At 45.2% G+C, this 25,134-nt stretch overlaps 1 protein-coding gene across 1 annotated transcript; it reads right to left on the reverse strand.

Annotated features, from left to right (window-relative positions):
- Positions 1–1,393: 1,393 nt before the first annotated feature.
- Positions 1,394–24,369, reverse strand: OTUD3 (OTU deubiquitinase 3). Its single transcript, XM_066270261.1, has 8 exons — positions 24,007–24,369; positions 15,650–15,798; positions 10,324–10,436; positions 7,588–7,710; positions 6,181–6,312; positions 5,602–5,698; positions 4,279–4,463; positions 1,394–3,351 (listed from the first exon to the last, which is right to left on the reverse strand). The coding sequence occupies exons 1-8, from the start codon at positions 24,228–24,230 to the stop codon at positions 3,178–3,180; spliced, it is 1,197 nt and encodes a 398-aa protein (XP_066126358.1). The 5' UTR covers positions 24,231–24,369; the 3' UTR covers positions 1,394–3,177.
- Positions 24,370–25,134: the final 765 nt, after the last annotated feature.

Here is a 25,134-nt window from a genome sequence, read left to right on the forward strand (position 1 = left end):
TGACGAGGAATCCAAGTGTCTTTTAACCAACTGAAGATTCGAACTGGAGGTTTCACAGAGGTAAACTGATAGCAATCCACATTAACCCAGTAAAACCCAGGCAGAGTCTAGAATTTCTCAGAACAAGAGAAACTGTACAATGGTGACGGGGACTCACAAGGAGCACAGTTCAATGCCAAAGTCCATGTGATATCCACCTTCTATGTGAGCGACTTGCCCCCACCTGCCGTGCCCCCCCACCCGATCAGATCATTTCACAGTGCCAGAGTCCCCGGGGGCAGGGCCCTGTCCACTACCCACACGGCTCCCTCCTGCAGCGCTGACTGCCCCACAAGGGGGGTCCCACGTACAGGCCCTCAGAATCAAAATGAGTTTGGAAGTGTTTTCAGAGCTTATAAGAGAAATTATCAACAACCTCAACTAACATTTAAGTCTTTTTTCTGCCATAAGTCCCCAACAGGTGCTGCAAGCAGAAGTTCGTATCACTGAAAAATTAAATAGGCATACAGAGTCTATCTCTCTATTATCTCCTAGTGGCAACTACTATAGATTACTTAGAAGTTGTGGTTCTATGTTGTTTTAATACACCTACCTCTCTAGTACAAAGGTGTTGCCACTACATTTTAAAATTTGTTTTGACCTTTAAAAAGTCATTTTTTAAAATTCCTAAAACCTTTGTATACAGTTTATAAGACGAGTAAGCAGCTGCGGAGCACGGCCCCACCGTTTCTCCCAGCCTCACTAAATGCCGCAGAGACGACCCCAGGAGCATAAGTAATCTCTAACAGCCAAGAGGTAACAGAGGTTAGCCAGGGCTCACTTCCTGATATGGCATACACACGAGTAACTGTACTGGTAACAATCCCTGACCATAACCATTCAGGACTGAACACAGCCTCCCTTTGGGTTGCCAATAAAGGAATCTGCAAGTGACTACAAAGGCAACTAAGTGTATGAATTCCATCCACCTCATACTTCAGTGAGACTGAGGCAGGGAAGTCTAAATCCAAACCCTTAGCTAGAAGGCATCACTAGAGTTGGATACATGTACTCCATTCCTAATAATTAACACACTAAACACAGACCAATTATAACTGGAGAGCTATGCAATAATAATAAAGAAAAATTACTGAAGTCATTTGATTAGTTTTTAAAACCATTGTTATTTTACCCCAGAAATGCTGAAGCCTGTTATCAGAATTAGGTTAACTTATAAAAAATGTGCCCAATATTCTTTATTAACTATTTAGCAGCTTCTAAAACTTCTAACACCCAGCCACCTTCACTAACCAAGTAAAGAAAGCAATTCTCCCACTTGTGACGGTAGGTCTTCCTAAAGCTATTTCTGACTCCTGTCTACTGAATTTCTGGCACACATCCTTGATCTTTCTGAGAGACTCTGGTCTCCGGCACTCTCGTAGTACCTACCAGACAAGAAAGGATGTTCATTCAGAGCAGCTCAGCCAGAGCCAGAGCCAGGACCCAGCCCAGAGTCAGAAGTCCTGGCCTGCTCGCGTGGGGACAGGCTGCAGAGAGCCCTGCGCTCGTCTGGGCTGAGCTCTAGAGCCTCAGACTCAGGACACCACAGGTGCACGGGAAAAGGGCCGTGTATCTCCTCAACCTGCCAACGAGTGCAACGTGCTGTACCAGGGAGACACCCAAGCTACCACGTCCTGGGAGCAATTCCTAAAGGCGACTGGGGCTCCAACCACTAAAGGTCACCAAAGTCAAAAAAGCAAAAAATTAAAACACATTATTAAGCCAGAGAAAGCAAAACACCCACTAGGAAGACAATTCAATGACTCCAGGGCCAGCCCAGACAATACTGTGCATCCTCACAGCTATGCGGCTGTAGCTCTCCCTTCACCTCGGAACTTGGAACTCTGAGGTGGGGAGGTAACAATTCACCTTTTGACTCAGCAGATCCTATTTGTCTAAATGTTAGGTACCCAAAAGGCAGATGTTCAAGATTGGCCACTTCAGACATTACAGCTTTAAAGTTCACATCCACCTAATTCAAATCTGCCCAGATCGGTCCATTTCAGAACTGCAGAGTCACTTGAGGTCCCCAAAGTGCATGCTCAGCCAGCCGGGCTAACCTAAACCCCCGATAGTGCCTGCTGGGCACTGGAGACCTTCCAACATCAGAATCCCAAACCGAGTTTAAGTGAAGAAAAGAAATGTAACATTTATGGGGTTTCATCTTCACAACAACTAAGAAAATTTAGCAACAGGTCAAGCTACCTTTCATGAAGGCATCTACGTCTAGAAAACTAGAGAAGAAAACAGTTACTTACAATGTGAAGACAAAAAACCTTAGACGTTCTTCCAGACACTCTCCCTACAAAATCAAGTAACTCGGACTCTTCCGAGGCAGACACTCAAGAATCCCCTATGCCTCCCTTTCCAGCTCTCCACACTACCGGACCCCCAGAGCTGTGTCACAGGAAGTCACACGCCACCTTCCCGCCACAGAAACAAGCACCAGGACCTCACACCACTGGTCTGCAGCAAAGCCCAGGCCTGAATGGCCGCCGGGCGCAGGAACGAGTGGCACTGCGCCCACCGGGAACGCCGTCAGAGCCGGGAAGGAGAGAGATGGCTTGAGTCCCACCCTGACTGTGGCCATGGCCTCTACCATGTTCCTCTGGGAGAACACTTCCCGGAGTATTTTCTGATGAACTTGGATTAAAAGAAAACTAAATCTAACCATGTTCCTGAGTTGGAGATCATTTACAAAGTATCCTGTATGTTAATATACGTGTTTGAAAATTAAAGAGAAACAAAGAAAACTTGTGGTTCTGAGTGTCTGGCAATTAATCTAAACTACTCCATGAACAATTACAGCAAGACTCACCCCAAAGGTTAAGGACAGACCCCAGGGCCACCCTGACCACTGATTTTCAGAACAAATGAAATCACACCTGAAAGGTTTTTCCTGATCTAGCTATCTATCCTCAAACTCAACACTTTAATTACAGAACATGAATGTCTTCACAGAACTTTCATGAAAGAAGACTCATCACTAATAAAACTGAACCAAAAGGTGGCAGCTGAGAAACACTAGCTGGGAGTGTGAGCCTCCAGTGGTTCCATGGACTGGGCCGTGAGCCGGCCTCGCAGGCAGCCTGCCATGCAGCGCGCCCTTCCCCGCGCTCCTCACAGCTCCCCACGGCGTCAGATGTTGAGAGCAGCAAACGTCTTCACCAAAGTGACCTGCTCGCTGGCCTCAGCCTCGCTCCTGGCGTCCCTGGGGCCAGCCCTGCTCTCCAGCGCTCTGTGCCGGTGCCGCTCCTCTTGGCGCCTCTTCTTCTCCAGGCGCTGCTGTTCCCTGCGCTGCCGGCTACTGACCTGGAAGAGAAGGCAGAGAAGGCAGCTGGGGAGGGGCCGCTGGGCCGCGGGCTGTCCCCAGAAGGTGCCGCTGTCCCAGAGAATAGGGGCAGAGCAAGCCCGCCCAACAGATCAAACATGAGTCAGTTTGCATTACTGCTCAAATCTCCATTGCAATTTAGAGCGCCTTGCTGAGCTGGCCAACAAAATCAATTCCCTTCTCCTCATAAAGCAATTAAAAATGACCTAAAAATCGTTACCCCAAGTGCAGCCAGAGATAGCCCTCAAACATGCCACAGGACACCTTTCTCTACACAACTTACCGCCCCCGGGAACCGCAATCAACTCCTCTGCCTGTGGCCTTTTTGATCATGTCGCATTCAGAGCTCAGAGTTCCCGTGGAAAATCTTTGAAATGGTGTCACATAGTACTTGTGGGCACGGGGAATGGCCAGGGAGATTACAACCTTTCTGGGGAGCACTTGACAATTTATCAAAAAACCTTTAAAAAATTCAAACATCCATGTCTTTTAACCTGTCAATTCCTCTTCTGGGACTCTAGCCAAGGAAGTAATACAAAGTGCAGATTTATACAAATAAATCAGGCAGGTGTGCACCGCAGACAATGGTCTTTATTAGAAATGGGGTCTGATAGTGTGGCTCACCACAGAAAGCAGCCACCCACACAGGCCTGTGAGGTGGGACAGCGGGCATGTGCACACACAGGACACTATCAGTGGGCACTGCTTCCGATGCTCACTGCGCACACCAGACAGGACAGGCGAGGTCTTCGTTCTGCTCCTGCTATACCTCCACACACTCCCCTATTCTCTACAATAACTACTTATAAATCACATGAAATGACACATGAAAATGAGCTCCCAGCTCCCACCACGGCCACCGAATGTCAGCAGCCCAGCACCTGCCCTTGCGACCCCATCTTCCATACCTTGGGGAGCTGGCTCCTATTTGCTTTGTTCTCTTCACTAGGGCTGGCCCGCGCCTTAGTGTTCTCAGTCCTGCCTTCATTTAAGCCCTGATTTCCAAAGAGTCTGGTGCCACTGCCGCCCTCCTCCCATAAGGGACCACTCTGCTTCAGCGCTCGGCCCCCGGACTCAAGGGTCTCCTCTGCATCTTTTAAAGAAAGATATTTTATTAAAATTCAGAACCTAAAATAGTTACACAATTCGAGTCTTGGTAAATGACTCCAACATTACCTTGGTCCCTAGTTCACTGTCATGTGGAGAACAAGTTCCCTGAGGCATTTCCTACTATCAAGTCAACACAGCAGGAACGCAGAGAAAACCCTGGTAGAATTGGGAAAATAACCCTAAAAGTCACCTGCTGACCAGACTCATCATCAGCCTCCCACTGGCAGTGTTTCATTTCACTAGATAAACCACTGTTTAACATGAATACTTAGGGGGAAATCCTTCATTTGCACCCAAATCCAGAAAAGAAATAATCTCTAAAGACGTGTTATACAGTGCAGTAGCCACCAGCTTCATGGGACTCTTTAAAGTTAGATAAAATTTTAAATTTAGTTCCTCCATCTCCTTTAGCCACATGTCAAGTACAGTGCTGTTTTAAAGTCTCAAGGGTCTAGTTATTACTTTCTCAGAAGGCACCGTAAATGCATACAGTGGATAATAAGATACCCATCTCTTAGAAAACTACAGTGTTGGGAACCGTATCTGGCACAGAGCATCTGGCCATAAGTACTGAAATCACTTTAAATGAATGACTTGAGAAAACAGTTAAGACATCACATCGTTTTCCTTCCTCCATGTCACAAAATTAAACTCAGTCGAATTAAATTCTGATTATCACCAGCTGATGGATGCTAGTCATCTAAATATTTCCATCAGAAAAATAAGGTATTTTCCTCTCCATCCAATTTCAGTTGTCATTCTGATTTTATAAAGGAATCTGGCCTCCAAAAGGATAAAGTCTTCTCTGACAGTCTCCATCCCTCCCACACTGGAGAGGTGGCCTTCCCACGTGTTCCCCTGGCACCCGGTACCCGCAACTGCGCTGGGTCTCCGTGCCAGCTCACCCGTCTGTCTCCCCCAGCCCACCCCCGGACTACTCTCTCCCTGATGCAGGACGAGGACCTTGTCAACAAGCCTGCAGGGAAAGTGCTCAATAAACAACTTCTGAAGGAGTGAACAGAAGGACAGTATAACCACCACCTGCGACTTGATTAAAAATAAATATTTGGAAAATCACCAGTATAACTTTGAACGCTTATAAATAGCAATCACCGACTTACTGTTTCTTTTCCCCTGGTTCATCTGAAGCATGGCAATTATTGCAGATTCAATATTATAATTTTCAGCTTCCAGGTTCTGGACTATCAAATTAAAGTCCTAGCCAAGAAACAAAGAAACACTTCAAGACTCTGGGAACACTTTTCTAAGTCTCTCAACCTCAACAATTTGATAAATAAAATGATGTAACAGTGAGAACTGAGACAAGGTTTCAAGATCTTTTCCATTTAGAAAATGTCCATTTTCAATTACGCTGGTTGGTCACTGGAAAAACCAGTTAATATAAATGCATTCCCTTTATAAAATGCTTTTACTTGTACAAACACTAATCACAAGAAAATAATGCATGTACTTCCTGAGGATTTTGAGCAGTATTGGGTAAAGTCTAGCAAACAAGAGAGAAACGAATGAACAGCTCTCATTAAGCTGTATCACACCACCTCATCACACTACCAGTACTGTGGCCCGGATCTGGCCCATCAGGTGCCGGCAGGCTAGAGTGTGCTACAAACCAGCAGGAGAACCAGGCACAGCAACGTGCTCGTTATAAGGCAGTGGTACCACGGGGCAGGAATACTAACTGAGCAGCCAGTCGCATTGCAAACTTTCTGGACAGCATCTCCCACTTCATCTCGCAGGTCGTCTTCAAAGTCAACTCCCTTTGTCTTGATCTTTTCTCTTTTATTTGTTCCATCTTGATGAAGCATCTGAAACTAAAAGAAATACTAAGAGTTGTCATCATAGAAATCTTGCAAACTATGTTCAGAATCTTCAACACAGGAAGACACTCACCTCAAAAACATTCAAATATACAGGGAAAAGATCCCAGAAACAATCTTAAGAGCTATGAGTAGGCTAAATTTCCTCCAGATATTGAGATTCCAGTCCACAACAGAAGTATTAAAGAGAACAGCCCAAGATATGCGATGACCTATTCAGTAAGAAAGGCTCGACAGCTCCCCTGGCTATATTTGGCCGTGGCTGCTGGCTCAGACAGCACACATCTGTCTAAGCTGACTTCCAGAGTGTGAGCTTAGTAACAGAAGAGAACCCCTATACTAGCACCTGACCAGCTCTGCAGCAGGATAGCTACTTTTTTGTTTGTTTGTTTGTTTGTTTTTTACAGAGAGAGAGTCAGAGAGAGGGATAGACAGGGACAGACAGGAATGGAGAGATGAGAAGCATCAATCATTAGTTTTTCGTTGCGCACTGCAACCTTAGTTGTTCATTGATTGCTTTCTTATATGTGCCTTGATCACGGGCCTTCAGCAGACCGAGTAACCCCTTGCTTGAGCCAGCGACCGTGGGTCCAAGTTAGTGAGCTTTTGCTCAAACCAGATGAGCCCACGCTCAAGCTGGTGACCTTGGGGTCTTGAACCTGGGTCCTCGGCATCCCAGTCCAACGCTCTATCCACTGTGCCACCGCCTGGTCAGGCAGGACAGCTACTCTTGAAGCAACATACGTTCGCCTCTCACCTGTCCCTAGGTCCTATGTGATTATCAGCAAGCTCCGATGTACTGAAGTTACTGTCCCAACTGAGCAGTCACAAATGAGCACGACTCATCAACCCTCACAGGTATGCCACCACACTCAAGGGACCCTGTCAATCCAAATTCTAAAACCACCAAGAGCAGTTCACTTAATATCCATGGGGCCTTTCAGGACCTAGGCCTACCTCGGGAAAGTTAGTCACCCCTCTGCAGCTGCGCGGTCACCTTCTCCTGCCTGCAGTCAATGCGGGGAGCTGGGAATGGGCAGGGACATTTCCATTTTCTGCATGTAAAAGTGTAAGTGGAATCCAGCAATGTGCCATTTAGAGTGTTAATAAAAGGCAACCTCACCAGAGCTAGAAAAATAAACACAATCAAGCCCCCAGATTCTTAAAGGCAAGTTCCCATGAAACTTCACTGGTTTTTAGCTCAGGGCACCCGGCTCTCAACCTGGTCCTTCAGAGCTGAACACACTAAAGGAAACAGGCCTCACTCACATCGGTCTGAAGATGGGCAGGGGCTTCCGAGTTGTCATTGATCCTCCGCACACTGTCATAGTGCTCTCCATACCGATACGCGATGTGCAACTCCCGCCCGTTGCTCTTGTCTGTACCACGAATCTGGAGGCAAAAGAAAGCAGGTGCCAGTGAGGATTCAGGCTGTGCCAACTCCTAGAACTCCTGTGTCAACTTCCTAGCTGGTACAGGAAACCCAGCCAACAGGCTCCATCTACAATGGACTGGGTACGTCCACAGCACCTTCTGACTCGCCTTTCTCCCAGTCACGCATGGATGCTTCGATGTGTTTGTGCTTAGTATGGAACTAGATGGAAATAAATCCATAGGAAAACACAGAACCCAGGGGCAAATTTACAGAGAAGTGAAACAGACTTCAGTTCCAGGGGGGCATCAGCAACTCCCAGACGCACAGGCCTGTTCCCAGAGGGAAGGCCCGTGGGCAGATGCGCATTTGTTGGGCTTGAAGTAATACTCTCTGGGGAACCTGACTCTGGGTGATTTTTATTTGCCTTTATTGGTTTTTCTGAATTTTCAAGTTTTTCTACAACTACAAATATTGATCGACTTACGACCGATGCAACTTATGACCATTTGACTTTATGACCACAATCGCTAGCCACGACTGCTCTGCGTCTGGCAGCGCAAGCGTTGCACGGCTGGGCGTACAACAGTGCGGACCAGTTTCCAGCAGCACCACCATCTCTGCGTGCACTATTTCAACTCTTATCCCAGACTCGGTACAGCAATTTGGGATTTGTGTCTTGGATATTTTTCATCAAACCCCTCCCAAGATGTCTACCAAGAGGAAATTGTCTTTGCAAATAGTAAACCAGTTAGTTGTACTGGTAATGCAGTGTTTTACTTAAACCTGATGAATGTAAAAATAAGAAACAAAATGGTGTAGAGATGATACAAATGGCATAAAATGAACAAAGAAAATAATGATATATAACAATAATGAAAATTATGATAAAATATGACTTAAAGATTTTTATAACATCATTTCACAGTACTATACATATAGCCTACTCAACTTACGACCAAATCGTGTTACAACCAGTCTGTCGGAACCAATTGTGGTCGTAAGTCGAGCGCTAGCTGTAATACATTTTACCTTTCTAATTAAAAGTAGAAAGTTAGAACTGGAGCCTGACCCGTGGTGGTGCAGTGGACAGAGCGCTGACCTGGAACACTCAGGTTACCAGTTTGAAACCCTGGGCTTGCCCAGTCAAGGCACATGTGAGGAACAATCAATTAACAACTGAAGATGTTTTTCTCTCTCTCACTCTCTCTCTCTAAAAATTGATAAATCTTTTTAATTTTTTTTAATTTATTTATTCATTTTAGAAAGGAGAGAGAGAGCAGAGAGAGAGAGAGAGGAGAGAGAGAGAAGGGGGAAGGAGCAGGAAGCATCAACTCCCATATATGCCTTGACCAGGCAAGCCCAGTGTTTTGAACCGGCGACCTCAGCATTTCCAGGTCGACGGTTTATCCACTGCGCCACCACAGGTCAGGCAAAAATTGATAAATCTTAAAAAAAATAAATAAAGGTTAGAACCGGAAAAGTAGAGGAGAGGGGAGGAGGACTGACAGAAATCAGTCACCCAGGCAGTAGTAGAGATATAAGTAAAGGAAGCATTCTGAATGGAAGGAGGAGCAACCTCTAGCCTTCCACATAGAACGTCTGGTGTGATGGACAGGGAGATGAGGTTAATTTAGGACACCAAAAGGAAATATTAAAGGGCTCAACTACAAGCTCTGCCATCCTACAGCACAAACTTAACACTTGTTGTGAAATCCTGTCTGCTATAGAAAGCCCACTGGTACCATATAAACAGCTGAGCAGACCAGAGCAATGGAACTTGACCTAGGCCGTGAACTCAATTTTGTTGTTCAGCACACCCATTTTAGTAATGGTTATTATAGTAAATATGGTTTCTGTTTCCCTCCACCTAAAAAACACAAACACGCCCTGGCCAGTAGGCTCAACGGTAGAGCATCGGCCAAGCGAGTGAAAAGTCCTACATTTGATTCCTGGCCAGGGCACACAGGAGAAATGCCCAACTGCTTCTCCACCCCTCTCCCTCTTCTTCCTCTCTGTCTCTCTCTTCCTCTCCCGCAGCCAAGGCTCCACTGGAGCAAAGTTGGCCCAGGTGCTGAGAATGGCTCCATGGCCTCTGCCTGAGGCGCTAGATTAGCTCCAGTTGCAATGGAACGGCACTCCAGACAGTCAGAACATCGCCCCCTAGTGAGCTTGCCTCGTTGCTCCTGGTCAGGCACATGCGGGAGTCTGTCTCTCTGCCTCCCTACTTCTCACTTCAGAAAAATAGAAAGAAAGAAATAAAAATAAAAAATACAAACACATGTGGGACTAGGCATATTTCAAAACTAAATTTATATGCACTAATCCTTTAAATTCTTGCTTAGATATTTACAGAATTATAGACAATATTTCCATATTAGGCTCTCTGCCACAAACTACTCAATTAACTGACTGTTGAGAATCATGTTTCTGGATTATACTCCAGACTCCACGTGGACGTGGCACTGGGCAGTGCCAGGCCACTACAGCTTCCCTTCTAATCTCTGGTGAGGCTCCCAGTCCAAGATGCCCTCTACAGTTCAACAGCACAGGACATGCCTTGTCATCCTAGCACATCCCCAAAGCTCACTTATAAAGAAGAGCTTAAGACAGCTCTTAAAATGGGGACCTACCTGCCACAAAGGGGCATTCAGTTGATGAATCACCACATTCAATTGATGATTTCTTGCAAAGGCTACAATTGCATCATTGCCAGCAAATGTACCAGGCTTTGCCAAACTGGCCACTACATGGAAATAGGAAAAAAGAGAAAAATGAAGTCTTTATAATGGAAAAATCCAAGTGCAAACATGCTTTAGTACTTATTTAGTTCCAGATAATGGGAAACAGGGGTGTAATGGGAAACAAGTCCATGAGCTTTGTCAAGAGTCTAGGCATTTGGATGCTTGAAGACTGTCACTCAAAAGGGCACCAATCATTCATAAAGGATTAGTTTACTTATTCCTTCAATAAGTATTCAGTATTTACTAAATAAGCCTAACTATATAAAAGATACAGGAAATGTAACAATAAATAGTGATTATAATAGCCTGCATTAATGGATACATAGCATGTGGTGAGCACTGCTCCAATCCTCATGGATTATCAATTTTAATCCTCAAAACAATCCTGAAAAGTATTATCATGCACACCACTTTACAGATGAGGAGACCAAGGCATAACCTATAACTGTGCCTAAGGTCACAAACCAGTACACAAGAACACAGCAGAGCTGAGATTACATCCCAGGCAGCCCGACTCCAAGATCCTGGCTTTTGGCTGCTCCACTATAGCCTGTTCAGTTTGTCCCTGAGAACTTTACAACCAATGGGGGGGAAGCAAGAAATTAGGCACTACTTTATCGATATGAAAAAAAAAAGAAATTGGGCACTACTGATGTATAATGCTACAGGAAAGGGATGTATGATAAAGAATTTGACCTTGCCCAAAGAAAGGTCTGAACTTTGTCCCTGGCTCCTGGGAGAAAAACTCTAAACCCTCCAAATTTCCCAGTGACAGGAATGTCTTTGTTATTCACAGTGGGCTCCTCAGCTACACCTAATAGTTTAAGCTAATGAAGCGACTATTTGGCCATGTGAAGATGTCAGCCAGATCTGGGAACTGGGGAGCCAGGCAATCAATCAATAATGCCCACAAAATCAAATGCCAATAAAAACTCTGGACATCAAAGTTCAAGTAAGTGTAGTGGCTGACAATACTCTGTATCACACACAGGGGCCAGGAAGACAATGCGTCCTGAGGACAACAGAAACTTCATGTTTGGAACCTCTCCAGGCTCCGCCTTTTGGCTAATTTTGACCTATAAACTTGCCATGTAATAAACTATAACTGTTAGAACAGCAGCCTGTTCAGTGAGTTCTGTGCATCCTTGTAGCAAATCATTGAACCTGAGCATGGTTTGAGGAAACCCCCAAACTTGCCGTGTCAGAAGTGAGGGAAGTCAGGTGGAAGTCCGTGCCCTAAAACCTTGCAGCTTGGCTAACGCCAGGTCAAAAACAAACACCAGTCTGTGGGGAGGGGGAGGTAAGATGTATCAGACAAGCTTCTAGGCTTAGACAACTAAGTTAATTCCCAAACGACAAATATGAGATAGAAAACATGTTCCTTGCAGAGAAGAGAGAGAGATGAGGGGTAGACGGACGAGTCTGTGGACAATACAGCAGTGCAAGAACTCAGAATGCTAAAATAGTAGGGTGGGAGATTAGGATAGAGAAATAAGAAAATCACAGATTGCAAAGGGCTCAATCAAGTTTGGACTTCATCCTGAGGTCAATGGGGAGCAGCAGAGGGGCTCTAGACAGGGGAAAGATGTATTAGATGCACATTTAGGTCACTACTCTGGTTGCAAAAAACAAACTGAATGAAATGGATCAAGTGGCAATGAGACCAGTTGGAAGGGCCTGATTTTACAAGGTGGTACTGAGGTAGATGTGACAAAACTTAATGAGTGACTGGGCATGAGGAAGGGAAGGAAGCATTAAGAACATTCAGGATTCTGATCTCAAAATTTACAAAGCTGGAGAAGTTTACAAAGTTATTGACGGTCCTACGCCACAGTCTAGAGCAGTGGTAGTCAACCTGGTCCCTACCACCCACTAGTGGGCGTTCCAGCTTTCATGGTGGGTGGTAGCGGAGCAACCAAAGTATAAATAAAAAGATAGATTTAACTATAGTAAATTGTTTTATAAAGATTTATTCTGCCAAACTTAGTGAAAATCTGACATAAAGTACTTGGTAAGTAATTATTATTATATGCTTTAACTTGCTGTAACTCTGCTTTATAAATTTTATAAAGTAAAGTTACTTCCCTACTTTACAAATCATCATTACTGTGGAACTGGTGGGTGGTTAGAAAATTTTACTACTAACAGAGATACAAAAGTAGGTAGGTATAAAAAGGTTGACTACCCCTGGTCTAAAGGAAAAGAATAATACAGCCAGATGCAAGGGTGACCAGGTCCTGACAAGTTAATTGAGCCATTCACTATTCATTCAACAGATATCTTGGGTGGGTTTTTTTTTTGGGGGGGGGGGTGTTTTTAGGTGAGAGTAGGGGAGAGTGAGGCAGACTCCCGCATGCACCCCAACTGGGATCCACCCGACAACCCCAGTCTGGGGCCAATACTTAAGTACTGAGCTTTTTTTAGCACCTGAGGCTGACACCCTTGGACCAACCAAGCTATCCTCAAGCACCTAGGGCTACACTCAAACCAATCGAGCCACTGGCTACAGGAGAGGATGAAAAAGAGAAGAGGTGGGGAGAAGCATATGGTTGCTTCTCCTGTGTGCCCTGACTAGGAATCGAATCTGAGATGTCCATACACTGGGCCGATGTTCTATCCACTGGACCACCAGCTAAGGCCTCATCCAGCAGGTATCTTGTGAGTGCTTACTATATGCCATGCATTGCCATGTTGGGGAGGAGACACAGTCCCTGCCCTCAAGAATCTCACAGTGGCCTGACCAGGCGGTGGCGTAGTGGATAGAGCATCGGACTGGGATGCCAGGGACCCAGGTTCGAGACCCCAAGGTTGCCAGCTTGAGCACGGGCTCATCTGGTTTGAGCAAAAGCTCACCAGCTTGGACCCAAGGTCGCTGGCTCAAGCAAGGGGTTACTCGGTCTGCTGAAGGCCCGCGGTCAAGGCACATATGAGAAGGCAATCAATGAACAACTAAGGTGTCGCAGTACACAACGAAAAACTAATGATTGATGCTTCTCATCTCTTCGTTCCTATCTGTCTGTCCCTGTCTATCCCTCGATCTAACTCTCTGTCTCTGTAAAAAAAAAAAAAGAATCTCACAGTGTAACAAGGTAGACATTAAAAACACCTAACTATGATACAGGTGATAATGTAGTAAGCCTGGCCTTCAACTCACACACAAACAGAATGTGCAGATTTCTAGGATTCTTCCTATCTCTGCTATGACAGTTAGAGCCACTTCTCACTTTGAAGCTCCAATTCTTTATAAAGCATCAACCAATGATTAGGAATGCACAGGGACATTTCAAGAGAACACTTTCCCATTGTACACCTAAAGTGACTATCACACTGGACACAAAACCCTTGCCATGTCACAACCCTAAATCTACCACATGACCTTCACTGAAGATGTTCAATGTGAAATTTCAAGTCACAAACTAAAAACTTACTTCATCTAAAATATTTTAATTGGCTCAATGGCAATTTATTTTATATAGCTATACTACAAAACTTGCCCCATATACCCACATTTAACTTGTAAACTGCTGACCATCTGGTAAACTGTGCCTATGTGCTAGACAAAAAGTGATCCAGGGAGAGTGGCTACCAATTGGGTGACTGGTAACAACTACTCTATGGGAGTTTTGTGGCTGTGTCTCTGGTGCTTAGCAAATGAGTTCTTTCCTTATTAGTTATAATCACCGACAGCTCCCCTCCCAAATGACTGCCTCCCGTTACTAATAGTACAGCTACCTAGCCTTTCCCCAAGCAGAATCTTCAGAACCACCTCTGTCTCCTCCTCTCCCATCCTCCAATGAGTCCTGTCAATTATGCTACCAGCTCGGTCTTGGCCTGGACCCCACTCATCATCCCAGCAGCTGCTTTGGTGGAGACCCCCTTACTCTTCATCTGGCCAATGTGGAGAGCCTCCTAACTTATCTCCCTGCTCAGTCTCTCCCCACTTCCTCCCTGACTTGATTCCCAGAGCCACAAAATATTCTGTCTCTTTCCTGGTGAGAGACAGATAAGACTGGGAGCCCAGTGATGAAAATGTTACTGTAAAACATAAACATATTGGCCCTGGCCGGTTGGCTCAGTGGTAGAGCGTCAGTCCGGTGTGCAGGAGTCCTGGGTTCGATTCCCAGCCAGGGCACACAGAAGCACCCATCTGCTTCTCCACCCCTCCCCCTCTCCTTCCTCTCTGTCTCTCTCTTCCCCTCCCGCAGCCAAGGCTCCATTGGAGCAAAGTTGGCCCAGGCGCTGAGGATGGCTCCATGGCCTCTGCCTCAGGCGCTAGAATGGCTCTGGTCACAACACCCCAGATGGGCAGAGCATCACCCCCTGGTGGGCACGCCGGGTGGATCCCAGTCGGGCGCATGTGGGAGTCTGTCTGACTGCCTCCGTTTCCAACTTCAGAAAAATACAAAAAATAAAAATAAACATATCAGCACCTAGCATAGCACATTCTCAGTAAATAACTGTCACATTCAAGTTTAAAACCTCATATGTATTTTCTTCCTAGATTTGTGCCTATCAAGGAACTAATTAAAATTGCTCAATGTTTTGCCTCAAAGAAAACAGGTTGTGCTTGGGTTTTTGGTGAGAAATTAAAATGACTTTGGTTCTTCTGATTATAAAATGGATGGTCATTTAAATTCAGAAAAAATGTACAGAAGATCATTTAAAAGCCGCATAGACCCATCACCCCCAGATGGCTAACAGTTAAACTTATTTTAATTTTAATTATATCGTTCAATTTAATCTTCACTAAAAAGGCTTGTAATAAGTGCTATTATCTCTCCTTTACAAAGTTTACAGAGAGTAAGTGGTCTCTGAAGAATAAGTGGAGCCAAGAATAAACAACCATAACATGTTCATATCCTTCTAGAATTTTCCTAGTGTTTCTGCATGTATTTATATATACCTTTTAAAAACAGGACCAAGCCATACCACTATTTTAGAGCCTGCTCCCCCTCATTGAATAAGAAGTCATAAACAGCTTTACAAGTCAATTGACATCATCATTTTTATTAAGGGCGTACACATCTACACCTACTGAATCCCAACGGCCTGGCAAGCTGCCTAGTACAAAGCACACAAATAACTTGCTGAATACATGCCATAGTTTATGTAACCAAACCCTGGCTGGTAGGGGGTGGTGGTGGAGGGTGGGGTGCTGATGGATTTAATTACCCAATTGTTACTCAGAGGACCTGGTGTCCCATGGAGGACTTACCATGTTTCTCAAAGGGAATGTCGTCTTCTACAAAGGGTTCAAAATCTTCCCTCTGCTTTACCATGTAGTCCACTGTCTCTTGTCGGTGCTTGAGGTGATTTCGTGAGTGTCCCTCCAACTGATCACCAAGAGCTCGGAATAGGCAATTGCTATCAAAACAAAAATATTAGTCAAAACCTTTTAACAACGAATTCAGTTCATCTAAAACAATGATGCTTTGTGCTATGCCATCCATGGAAATCTTTCACATGAAGAAAAGAGAAAGCCTCAACTCTTGACATTCCGTGATTCTTCCCAGATACACAGGGGAAAGCACTGGGGCACATGTCCAATTACAATACATTTCCTTTGTCAGAGGCAACAAACAAGGATCCTATTCCCCACCTACCGGCTGGCTGGCTCAGGACAGGCACCAAGCACCCCTGGGCCTCGGCTGCTTCAACAGGGAAGCTGGTGATATACCAACCGCCTGAAGACAACAGGGTCCAGACATTACAGGCCATTTCTCAAGGGCTCTGAATCCCAGATGCTCTTCCAAAATGAGAAATTACACCCACTACCTCTTTCCTGCAACAAGTTTCACTATAGCTGCTCAGCTAAGTAATCATTCACCTAGCAGAGACCACCTAAAAGATAAATCATGTGTCAAGCTCCCAATACAAACATCTGAACTGAGCACCCTGCTGAAGTCCTACGAAGGAACGAACATGGTAGAGGAAGCCGTGAGAGGCCCCTGGACAACAGTGGCAGCCCTCTGCAGTGACGCTTTCCTGCCCTGGTTCCCCGCTCACCCAAGGAGCCATAACGTTGTTGCTACTCCTGCCAAATGAAAACTTGAAACAAAATTTTTATTTTCTTTTGTTTCTGAAATTAAAATGCTAATAAACTTTAAGAGCTATCTTTACTTTCAAATCCTTCGAAGGCTGCTAAAATTCCAAACTGTATCACACACAGAGCTCAGACACGCAAAGCCGGAAACAAGACAAACACCATCTGGTATCCTCAACTCTAAGAAAAATAAGTCATTCTGAAGGCAAACAGTTGCCCATTTTCACACCAAACTGTTTACTCTTCCACAAGAAAACCTATGATACTAATTCCAAAATACTATATAAACTTATCACTGCCAGAAGGACTTCAGATGTAAATGCATAGGAGAAAGGTTTTTCAACTCAGAAAAATGAATTTTCAACAAAGTTATAGAGGCAGGAATCTCTTCAAACGTATAAGGAATTATACCATTTGTTTGTTGTTGTTGTTTTGCAAGAGGGGGAGGAAAACTTTAAAGATGACAGATTCTATGAACAAGAAACCACGAAGCTTTGCATCAATCTGAGGCAAGATTCTACGGGGGTTGGAATACAGCAGCTCTATACTAGACAGGGGTATGCTGCTCAAATCTAATAATAGCAGTCTTTTTCAACCAGAGGGGGGAAAGTAAGCTAATCAATAAAGTGTTCTCAATTTTAAGCTTTTCTCTCAAACTTTTCTTAAACCTTTAGCATTTGCCCTCTAGAGAAGAGTCTCTAATCTAGTTTAAGAGGTATGATTTAGCCCAAAATTATATATTTAGTTATTTTACACTTAATATATCAAAATTCATGATGTTCTACAGGAAGTAACATGCTTTCTAAGAACTTTTAGTAACATGGGAAAATGTTCTCCATATAAGCCAAAATGTAGGTATTAAAAACTACAATGCATGAGCTCACACATGTTCATCTGCATATTACACACAGGCGTATGCAAAGAAAAAACACTGAAACCATCACTTAAAGATCTCTTATGTGCCAGTGACTGTCGCAAACACTTCACGTGTTAAATGTGCTCAGTCCTCACAACTCTGAGCTAGGTACTATTACTATCCCCTTAGGGTGACTTGCTCAAGGTCACATTAGTAGTAGGTGGCAGACCAGGGATTCAAACCCAGGCACCAAAATGTCAGCTGTCATTACCCCTAGGAGTAGAATTAGGAGTGCTAAATTGTATCTTATTTTAACTTACTTTCTGATATTTACCAAACTTTCCGGAGCTCACTAAAAACAGTCAAAAATGAAAAATCAAGATAGATAAATCACTTTCTTTTCTGAGAGTTACAAAGGAATGACAAAGGAATGTGAACAATCACTGCAGCCAACCAGGGATCCTTAGGGAACCCAGAGAGAGGAAGTGATCACTGTCCAAAGGACTTCCAGGAGATCCCAGTTCCTGAGTCCATACCTGCACCCGTTACACTACAACTGGGCTTCTCACAACCTACACTGCTGACACCCGGGGACAATTCTGCTGTGAGGCCAGCTGTCCTGTTAACTATAGGATGTTTAGGAGCATCCTTGGTCTCTACCATCTAGATTCCAGTAGCACCACCTCCCTCCCCAACAGTTGTCACAACCAAAAATGTCTCCAGACATCGCCAAATGTTCCCCAAGGGGAGACAAAAACATCCCCACTTGAGAACCACTGTGCTACTGGGACATATGTCAAGGTCTTGCATTGAGTTCACAAAAATAACCAATTATACAAGTAGCGTGTACGAGTTTTAGGGGTTTAATAATATAGTATGAGCCACTACTGTAATACAGTGTGTCCGTAAAGTCATGGTGCACTTTTGACTGGTCACAGGAAAGCATCAAAAGATGATAGAAATGTGAAATCTGCACCAAATAAAAGGAAAACTCTCCCAGTTTCATACCTATTCGGTACAGTTCAATGTGGGCTCACGCACACATTTTTTAGGGCTCCTTAGGTAGCTATCCCGTATAACCTCTACAGACTTGTCACTGACTGATGGCCTACCAGAACGGGGTTTCTCCACCAAACTGCCGGTTTCCTTCAACTGCTTATCCCACCGAGTAATGTTATTCCTATGTGGTGGCACTTCGTTATAAACGCGCCGATATTCACGTTGCACTTTGATCATGGATTCGAATTTAGCAAGCCACAGAACACACTGAACTTTCCTCTGTATTGTCCACATCTCAACTGGCATGGCCGTGGGCTGCTCCACTGTATACATGGTGTTACATCATCATCTGTGCATGCGCACATGCTGCCACATCATCCTACAGAAACTGGGTTTTCCTGTTATTTGGTGCAGATTTCACATTTCTATCGTCTTTTGTTGCTTTCCTGTGACCGGTCAAAAGTGCACCATGACTTTATGGACAGACTGTATATACATAAAATAATGAATGGGCACCTAGGCTGAAGTAATAGTAGCCTGTTAGCAGACAAAGAGGGGGCCGGTTTTGTTCTAGGCTTTGAGGTCAGACCACAGCTGGAGTACTGGGTACCATTCTGGTTACTGCTCTTTAAGAGACATGTTCAGATGAAATGATGTGGTTTTAAAATGCGTAAGAGGAAGAACACAAACAACTACTGATATTCAGGCTAAAGAAGGCTCAAGGGACATGGGTACTAGCTCCACCTGTCATGTGAAAGGCATGTTATATTTGGACCATAACATAAAAATCTAACACTGAGCCCTTGCCAGTTGGCTCAGTGGTAGAGCACTGGCCCAGTGTGTAGATGTACCAGGTTCGATTCCCGGCCAGGACACACAGAAGCACTCATCTGCTTCTCCACCCTTCCCCCTCTTCCTTCTCTCTCTCTCTTTTCCCCTCCCACAGCCAAGGCTCCATTGAAGCAAGTTGGCCCGGGCTCTGAGGATGGCTCCATGGCTTCTGCCTCAAGCGCTAGAATGGCTCTCTGGTTGCAACGGAGAAACACTCCAGATGGGCAGCGCATCGCCCCCTAGCGGGCTTGCCAGGTGGATCCTGGTGGGGCACATGTGGGAGTCTGTCTCACAAAAAACAAAAACAACACTGGAGCTACAAAGACATAGAGTTCAACAAATAAAAGGAAACTTTTATTTTGGTACTATAGACGTAGACAGTATAGATTCTGGATTTTGTAAATTTCTATCTATGGGCAACCCCTAACAACTGTGTACATCTGTGCTGTACAATGCGGTAGCCACCAGCCACGTATGATGAATCCAAATTGAGCTGTGTGATAGATGTAAAGTACTAGATTTTGAACAGTATTTTTTAAAATGTAAATTTTCACATTAAAAATTTCTATATTGCTTATATGTTGAGATAGTTTAGAATGGCTTAAAATATATATTAAGCCTGACCTGTGGTGGCGCAGTGGATAAAGCACCGACCTGGAACTCTGAGGTCGCTGGTTCAGAACCCTGCACTTGTCTGGTCAAGGCACATACAGGAGTTGATGCTTCCTGCTCCTCCCCCTTCTCTCTCTCTCTCTCTCATACTCTCTACTCTCTCTCCTCTCTAAAATGAATAAATAAAAATATATATATATTAAAAAGTTTCTATATATTATGTTTCTTTTCAGTTTTTTAATGTGGCTACCAGAAAATGTTAAATCACGTACATGGCTTCCATTTTATTTGTTGGACCATGCTGCTCTAGATCACTAATTCTCAAAGCGTGGTGTCTGACCAGCAACGTCAGCATCACCTGACAACCTGTTTGGAATGAAAATTATGGAGCCACCCCAGCCCTACTGACTCAGACACTCTGGGGTAGGGGCCCAGAGATCTAGTCATTGCAAATGTTTTAACTAGCCCTCCAGGTTGAGAAACACGAGTGTAGAGTCCAGACTCTCATGCATCAATGGTTTTCAATCATAGCTTCACAGAAGAATCACCTGTGGACCTTTTAAAAATTATCATTAACTAGGCTCCACTGCCTGAGATTCTGGCATGGCTGATAGAGAGGAGAGCCCAGTTACTGTCTTTTTCCCAGAGTTCCCCAGGCAATTCCATCATGCCAGCAGTTGAAAACCACTCTGCTCAAAACAAAGTTGGAGCTGCCATACAGATGATGCAGGTACCCAATAGACAGGCAAGATGACACGTGAATGCCCTTCCATCGCCAAGATCCTACAATCATAAAAACAAAATAAAAATAAAACAACTTGTTTGGGGACAGAGATAAACGCTAAATAGCAATTCTGTAACATTTTACTTTTAGAACACTACTAATTAGTTATGTAATTTAGGGCTACAATTAGAAAGATACAACTAGATATAGTTCAGAGAGATGCTAATGCTGTTTGTCCTAAACAAATTAGATTCTTTTCATGCCATAACCAGTGATGTTTTACGGACAACATCAAGGTTAAAAAATTTATTTCTTGTTTTGAAACTGAATCCAATTCTTGTAGGTCCACCTTCCAGACAACATAACAAATATGACAGAAGCCTATGACGCATTATAAAACCCATAAATAACTCCCTGATTAATCTATGCTAACCTGACTGAACTCATAGAAACATTAAAGGATACTGGCTAATTCATCCCCAAGCACCAGGAGTTTGCAGAGTGCTACAAGAACCATACCACCACCAATGAAAACGCCTACATAGCAAAATGCTCCCTCAGACTATTCAATACTGTAATCAGACCAGAATGGAAAGACGGAAAAATGAAGACTGTCAACTATTTTTTATATTACCATAACCTTTTTATATTTCACCAGAGTACTCAATAAATAAAATATGCCGATACCAGCCCGCCCATCACATACCCAGGAAAACACCATCCATTGCAGTGATAAAGCCTGCAATCACATATCCAAAACACAATACTATGGAGAGCCGAACCACAGTCTATCTCAGGGTACCGATGGGAAGAATGTGTTATCTAACTCTGTCTAAAGAATAAAGACCGTGGAAATGAGAAACATAAGCATTCCAGTTGAGCTGACCTCTGGCCTCTGCAGCCTCAGTACCCGTATTCTATCCTTGTACCCTAGACCCCTGTCATCTAAACAACTTGTAGATCTCTTAAAAATCATGTGCTCCTGGCCGGGTAGCTCAGTTGGTTAGAACATCGTCCCAATACACCAACGTTGTGGGTTTAATCCCCAGTCAGGGCACATGCAAGAATCAACCAAGGAATGCATAGATATGTGGAACAACAAATTGACATTTCTCTCTCTAGCTCTAAAATCAGTAATAATTTTTTTAAATATGCTCCAGTGCCTTTACATCAAGGAGTAGGCAAAAGTAGGCTTATAGTTGTTCGTATATAAAAAAGACATACAGGTTTTGATTATAATAATAAACTCTGTTCTTCATGTACTCACTACTGTAAAACTACTTTTACCCATTCCTGTATGTTACTCTGAAGCCTGGAATGTTCTCTTGGCATATTTCTATTGGCCTTTCATGACCCAGTCTGTATATGACTTCCTCTGAGAGGCACCTAGGACAGTGTAGGTTTTGGTAAGAACTTGCTGAATAAATGAGAAGGCCTCCCTGACCACTTCTGGGAGTGCTGGCCATTTCCAGTAATTGATTATAATCAATTACTATTAAGAATATATCAAACTGTATTTTATTTATATAATACATTCTTAAAGTGTGGCCCAGTTTGGGGGTATGGGAGGAAAAGATCCCTAACCCTTCCGGGGTATCCATGAATTCAAAAGTAAGATGTGCTGGACCTGTGGTGGCACAGTGGATGAAGTGTTGACCTGGAATGCTGAGGTCACTGGTTCAAAACCCAGGGCTTCCGTCAAGACACATATTACTTGATGCTTCCCGCTCCCCCCCCCCAGCCTTTCTCTCTCTCTCTCTCTCTCTCTCTCTCTCTCTCTCCTCTCTCCTCTCTCCAGTCAATCAGTAAAATAAAAAAATCTTTTAAAAAAAATGTTATTTATCTTTTCACTCTCCTCTCAAAAGTCCACAGTAGAGTTTTCCAGTGGCTGATACATGAGGTTATCACTCTGATAGCTCATGGAATGTGTTTGTTATTTGTGTTTTTTTACTTTCTAACATAGTAAATATTGCCAGCTTTAACCCACACAAACAAAAGCACTTTGAAATCCCCAGTCATTTTTAAGTGTGAATGGGTCCTAAGACCAAAATGTTTGAGACTCGCTGTTATGTTTCTCTTACTAGGCTATGAACTCCGTATCTTAATCATCAATGTATTCTCAGTTCCTCTGCTTAATCAATGTTTGCTGAAGCAACTCAAGAAGTATGCTCTCTTTGGAGGTGGGGTGGAGGTAGCACCCCCAAAGTTTCCCATAGCATTAGGAAAGCTCCCTCAAGATTTTCAACTCCCTGTAGTGCAATTCCTGCTCATAAGCAACCTTCTGTTGAGTATTTCCATCCTTGGGCACCCTAACATTGAGTGAGAATTCCATACCCACTATAGCAGACACCAGCAATCCAATCATTTGCAAGGAATAGCCCCACCCCAATCTCACTGTCAAGTATTCAACTGGTACTTTGGTTTATATAGCAGTGTCTTGTGCTTGTGAGTTTGATTAAAATAAGGCCCTTTAGAGTTAATAAACTTTATGTGACAAAATCAAGGTACTAGGTGAAAGGCAAGCGCCAGCAAAGCAAGTCTTTAACTGTAGTGACTCCACTCAGGAAATTCCCCCATGAGGCATCCTACTGAGCGTGTAGCTGGCCTCCCTCTATATTTCTACCGTTCATTCATTCAACAAAAATGCACTGACTGCCTTTATGTAGTAAGCACTGTGTTAGATGGTGGTGAATAAAATATAATCAAACGCTAAATACATTTAGCCTAAACTACTGCACATGTGTAGGAAAGATGGGAAAGGTTTATCAGGGGCAGTCCTGTTTTCCCCTCTGCCCTACCCTATTCCTTCTTCCATCCCCGCTCCTGTTTCCACATCCCCTTTCCTGAGGCCATTTTTCCTTCCATTCTCCCATTCTCTCCCTCCCACCATTTATCCCATGTTCCCTAAAACGGCTGAACCCAGAACGCAGTCCAAACCCCGAGGCACCTTTGCTTACAGCGGGGAAACTGAGGCCCAGGAACGTAAGATTCAGGGGAGGTGCCATCAGCCAACAGCAGGCCCTCAACAGACCTAACTTCCCCAAGGGGGGGGGGACCAAAAGCAAGAAAGGGCTCAAAGGAGGCAACGTGTTACAGTAAGCGAGGCCTAGGCTTCTGTATGTTCGATCGTCGCTACGTCGGCTCTACATGCACTCCCGCTCTTCTAGTGACCGGCTCCATCTCCTTCCTCCCTGCAGGTCTCAGCTTAAATGTCACCTTTCAAGGAGGCCTCCCTGGACACCGCTCTAAAGGAAACCCGCTCCAGCGTTCTCTCTCGGAACCACTGTACAGCTTGGCCACGGCCTCCGCCACGGTCAGGGGAATCTGAGATGATTCGAGCGTTCCCAGGGAAGGAGCCTTGCCGCCTCGCCCGCCGCCGGACCCCTGACCTGGGGGGCGGATGGCGCTCGGGGCCGCCTGAACGAGCGGGTGGACGAGAGCGGGCGACGGTCGCCAAGCCCGGCGCGTCCCCCGGCGCCGCCTCCTGCGCTCCCGGGCCCGCCTCACCCGTCCCCCGGCACCTCCCGCAGCTTCAGCCCCAGGGCCTGCAGCTGGTTGGCGAAGCTCACGAACTCTTCCTCGCAGCCGCCGCCGCCGCCACCGGACTCCGGCCGGTTCCGCCGCTCCTTGGCCAGGGCCCGGCGCGCCGCCCGCTCGTCCCGCTTGCGCTCAGCCTCGGCTTTCCGGCTGCCGCTGCCCGGCCGGCTCTTCGCCGCCTGCTTTCGGGACATGGCCCTGGCCGGGCGGCCCGCAGCGGCAGGCGGAAAAGCCGCAGGACCGCGGGGCGGCCGGCTCAGGTGCAGAAAAGAGAAAACGAAGCGGGCGACGGAGCCCGGCGACGGCGACGCGGCCCCCGCGCCTGCGCGGTCACCCGGCACCCAGGTCACGTGCCAGAACCCCGCCCCCTCCGCGCTGCTTGGTGGTCAGATGCCATCGAGAGCTTGCCTAGGAGTGCTAGAGGGGCACCCGTCTTTGTTTGTTCCGGTCTTCCCCCTAGCGGTGGGTGGTACTCCAAGTGAGGAGGGGTGATCCCAGAGAACAAAGCCCACAAGTCAAGAGAAACAGAATGAAAGGGGGGGGGGGGGGGGGGGGGAGCAGCAGCAAAAACGAGGAAAGATTGGAGACCGAAACCTTGTGAGCCTGCAGTTAGAATAGGCGTTTTCACATGGCTCATTCTTGTTTAATTATCCCAAATCACAGGAAACGGAATCTGAGAGGTTAAGTTCAAGAAGATCACGCAGCTCAGAAGCAGAGCTTTGCCCTGGTTCCAAAGCCCATAGACTTTCTTTATTGAGCTTGCCCTTCTCTACCTCTCTACTTTCCATGTAACTCAAGGGAGAGGTAGCCCTTGCTCTAAACCGCTGGCTTCTCTGGTAATCGTGATTCCACCCAGGATGACCAACCTAGGTTTGCCTGGACGAAGGGTATTCCTGGGAAACGCAAGTTCCAAATTTAAAACAGGAATGGTCCCAGGCACACCAGGATAGGTGCTCACCCTATTCCACACCCACCTACACGTACTCTGGAAGCTAACTCTATCAGTAATCCCCTCTTCTCCCTTTCCTGACTCCAATTTCTTAACTATCTCTTCCCATCATGATACTACTGTCTCCTCCTCCTGGCCATGGAAGCAAT

Source organism: Saccopteryx bilineata, chromosome 3, assembly GCF_036850765.1.
Source record: "Saccopteryx bilineata isolate mSacBil1 chromosome 3, mSacBil1_pri_phased_curated, whole genome shotgun sequence".
Lineage (NCBI taxonomy): Eukaryota > Metazoa > Chordata > Mammalia > Chiroptera > Emballonuridae > Saccopteryx > Saccopteryx bilineata.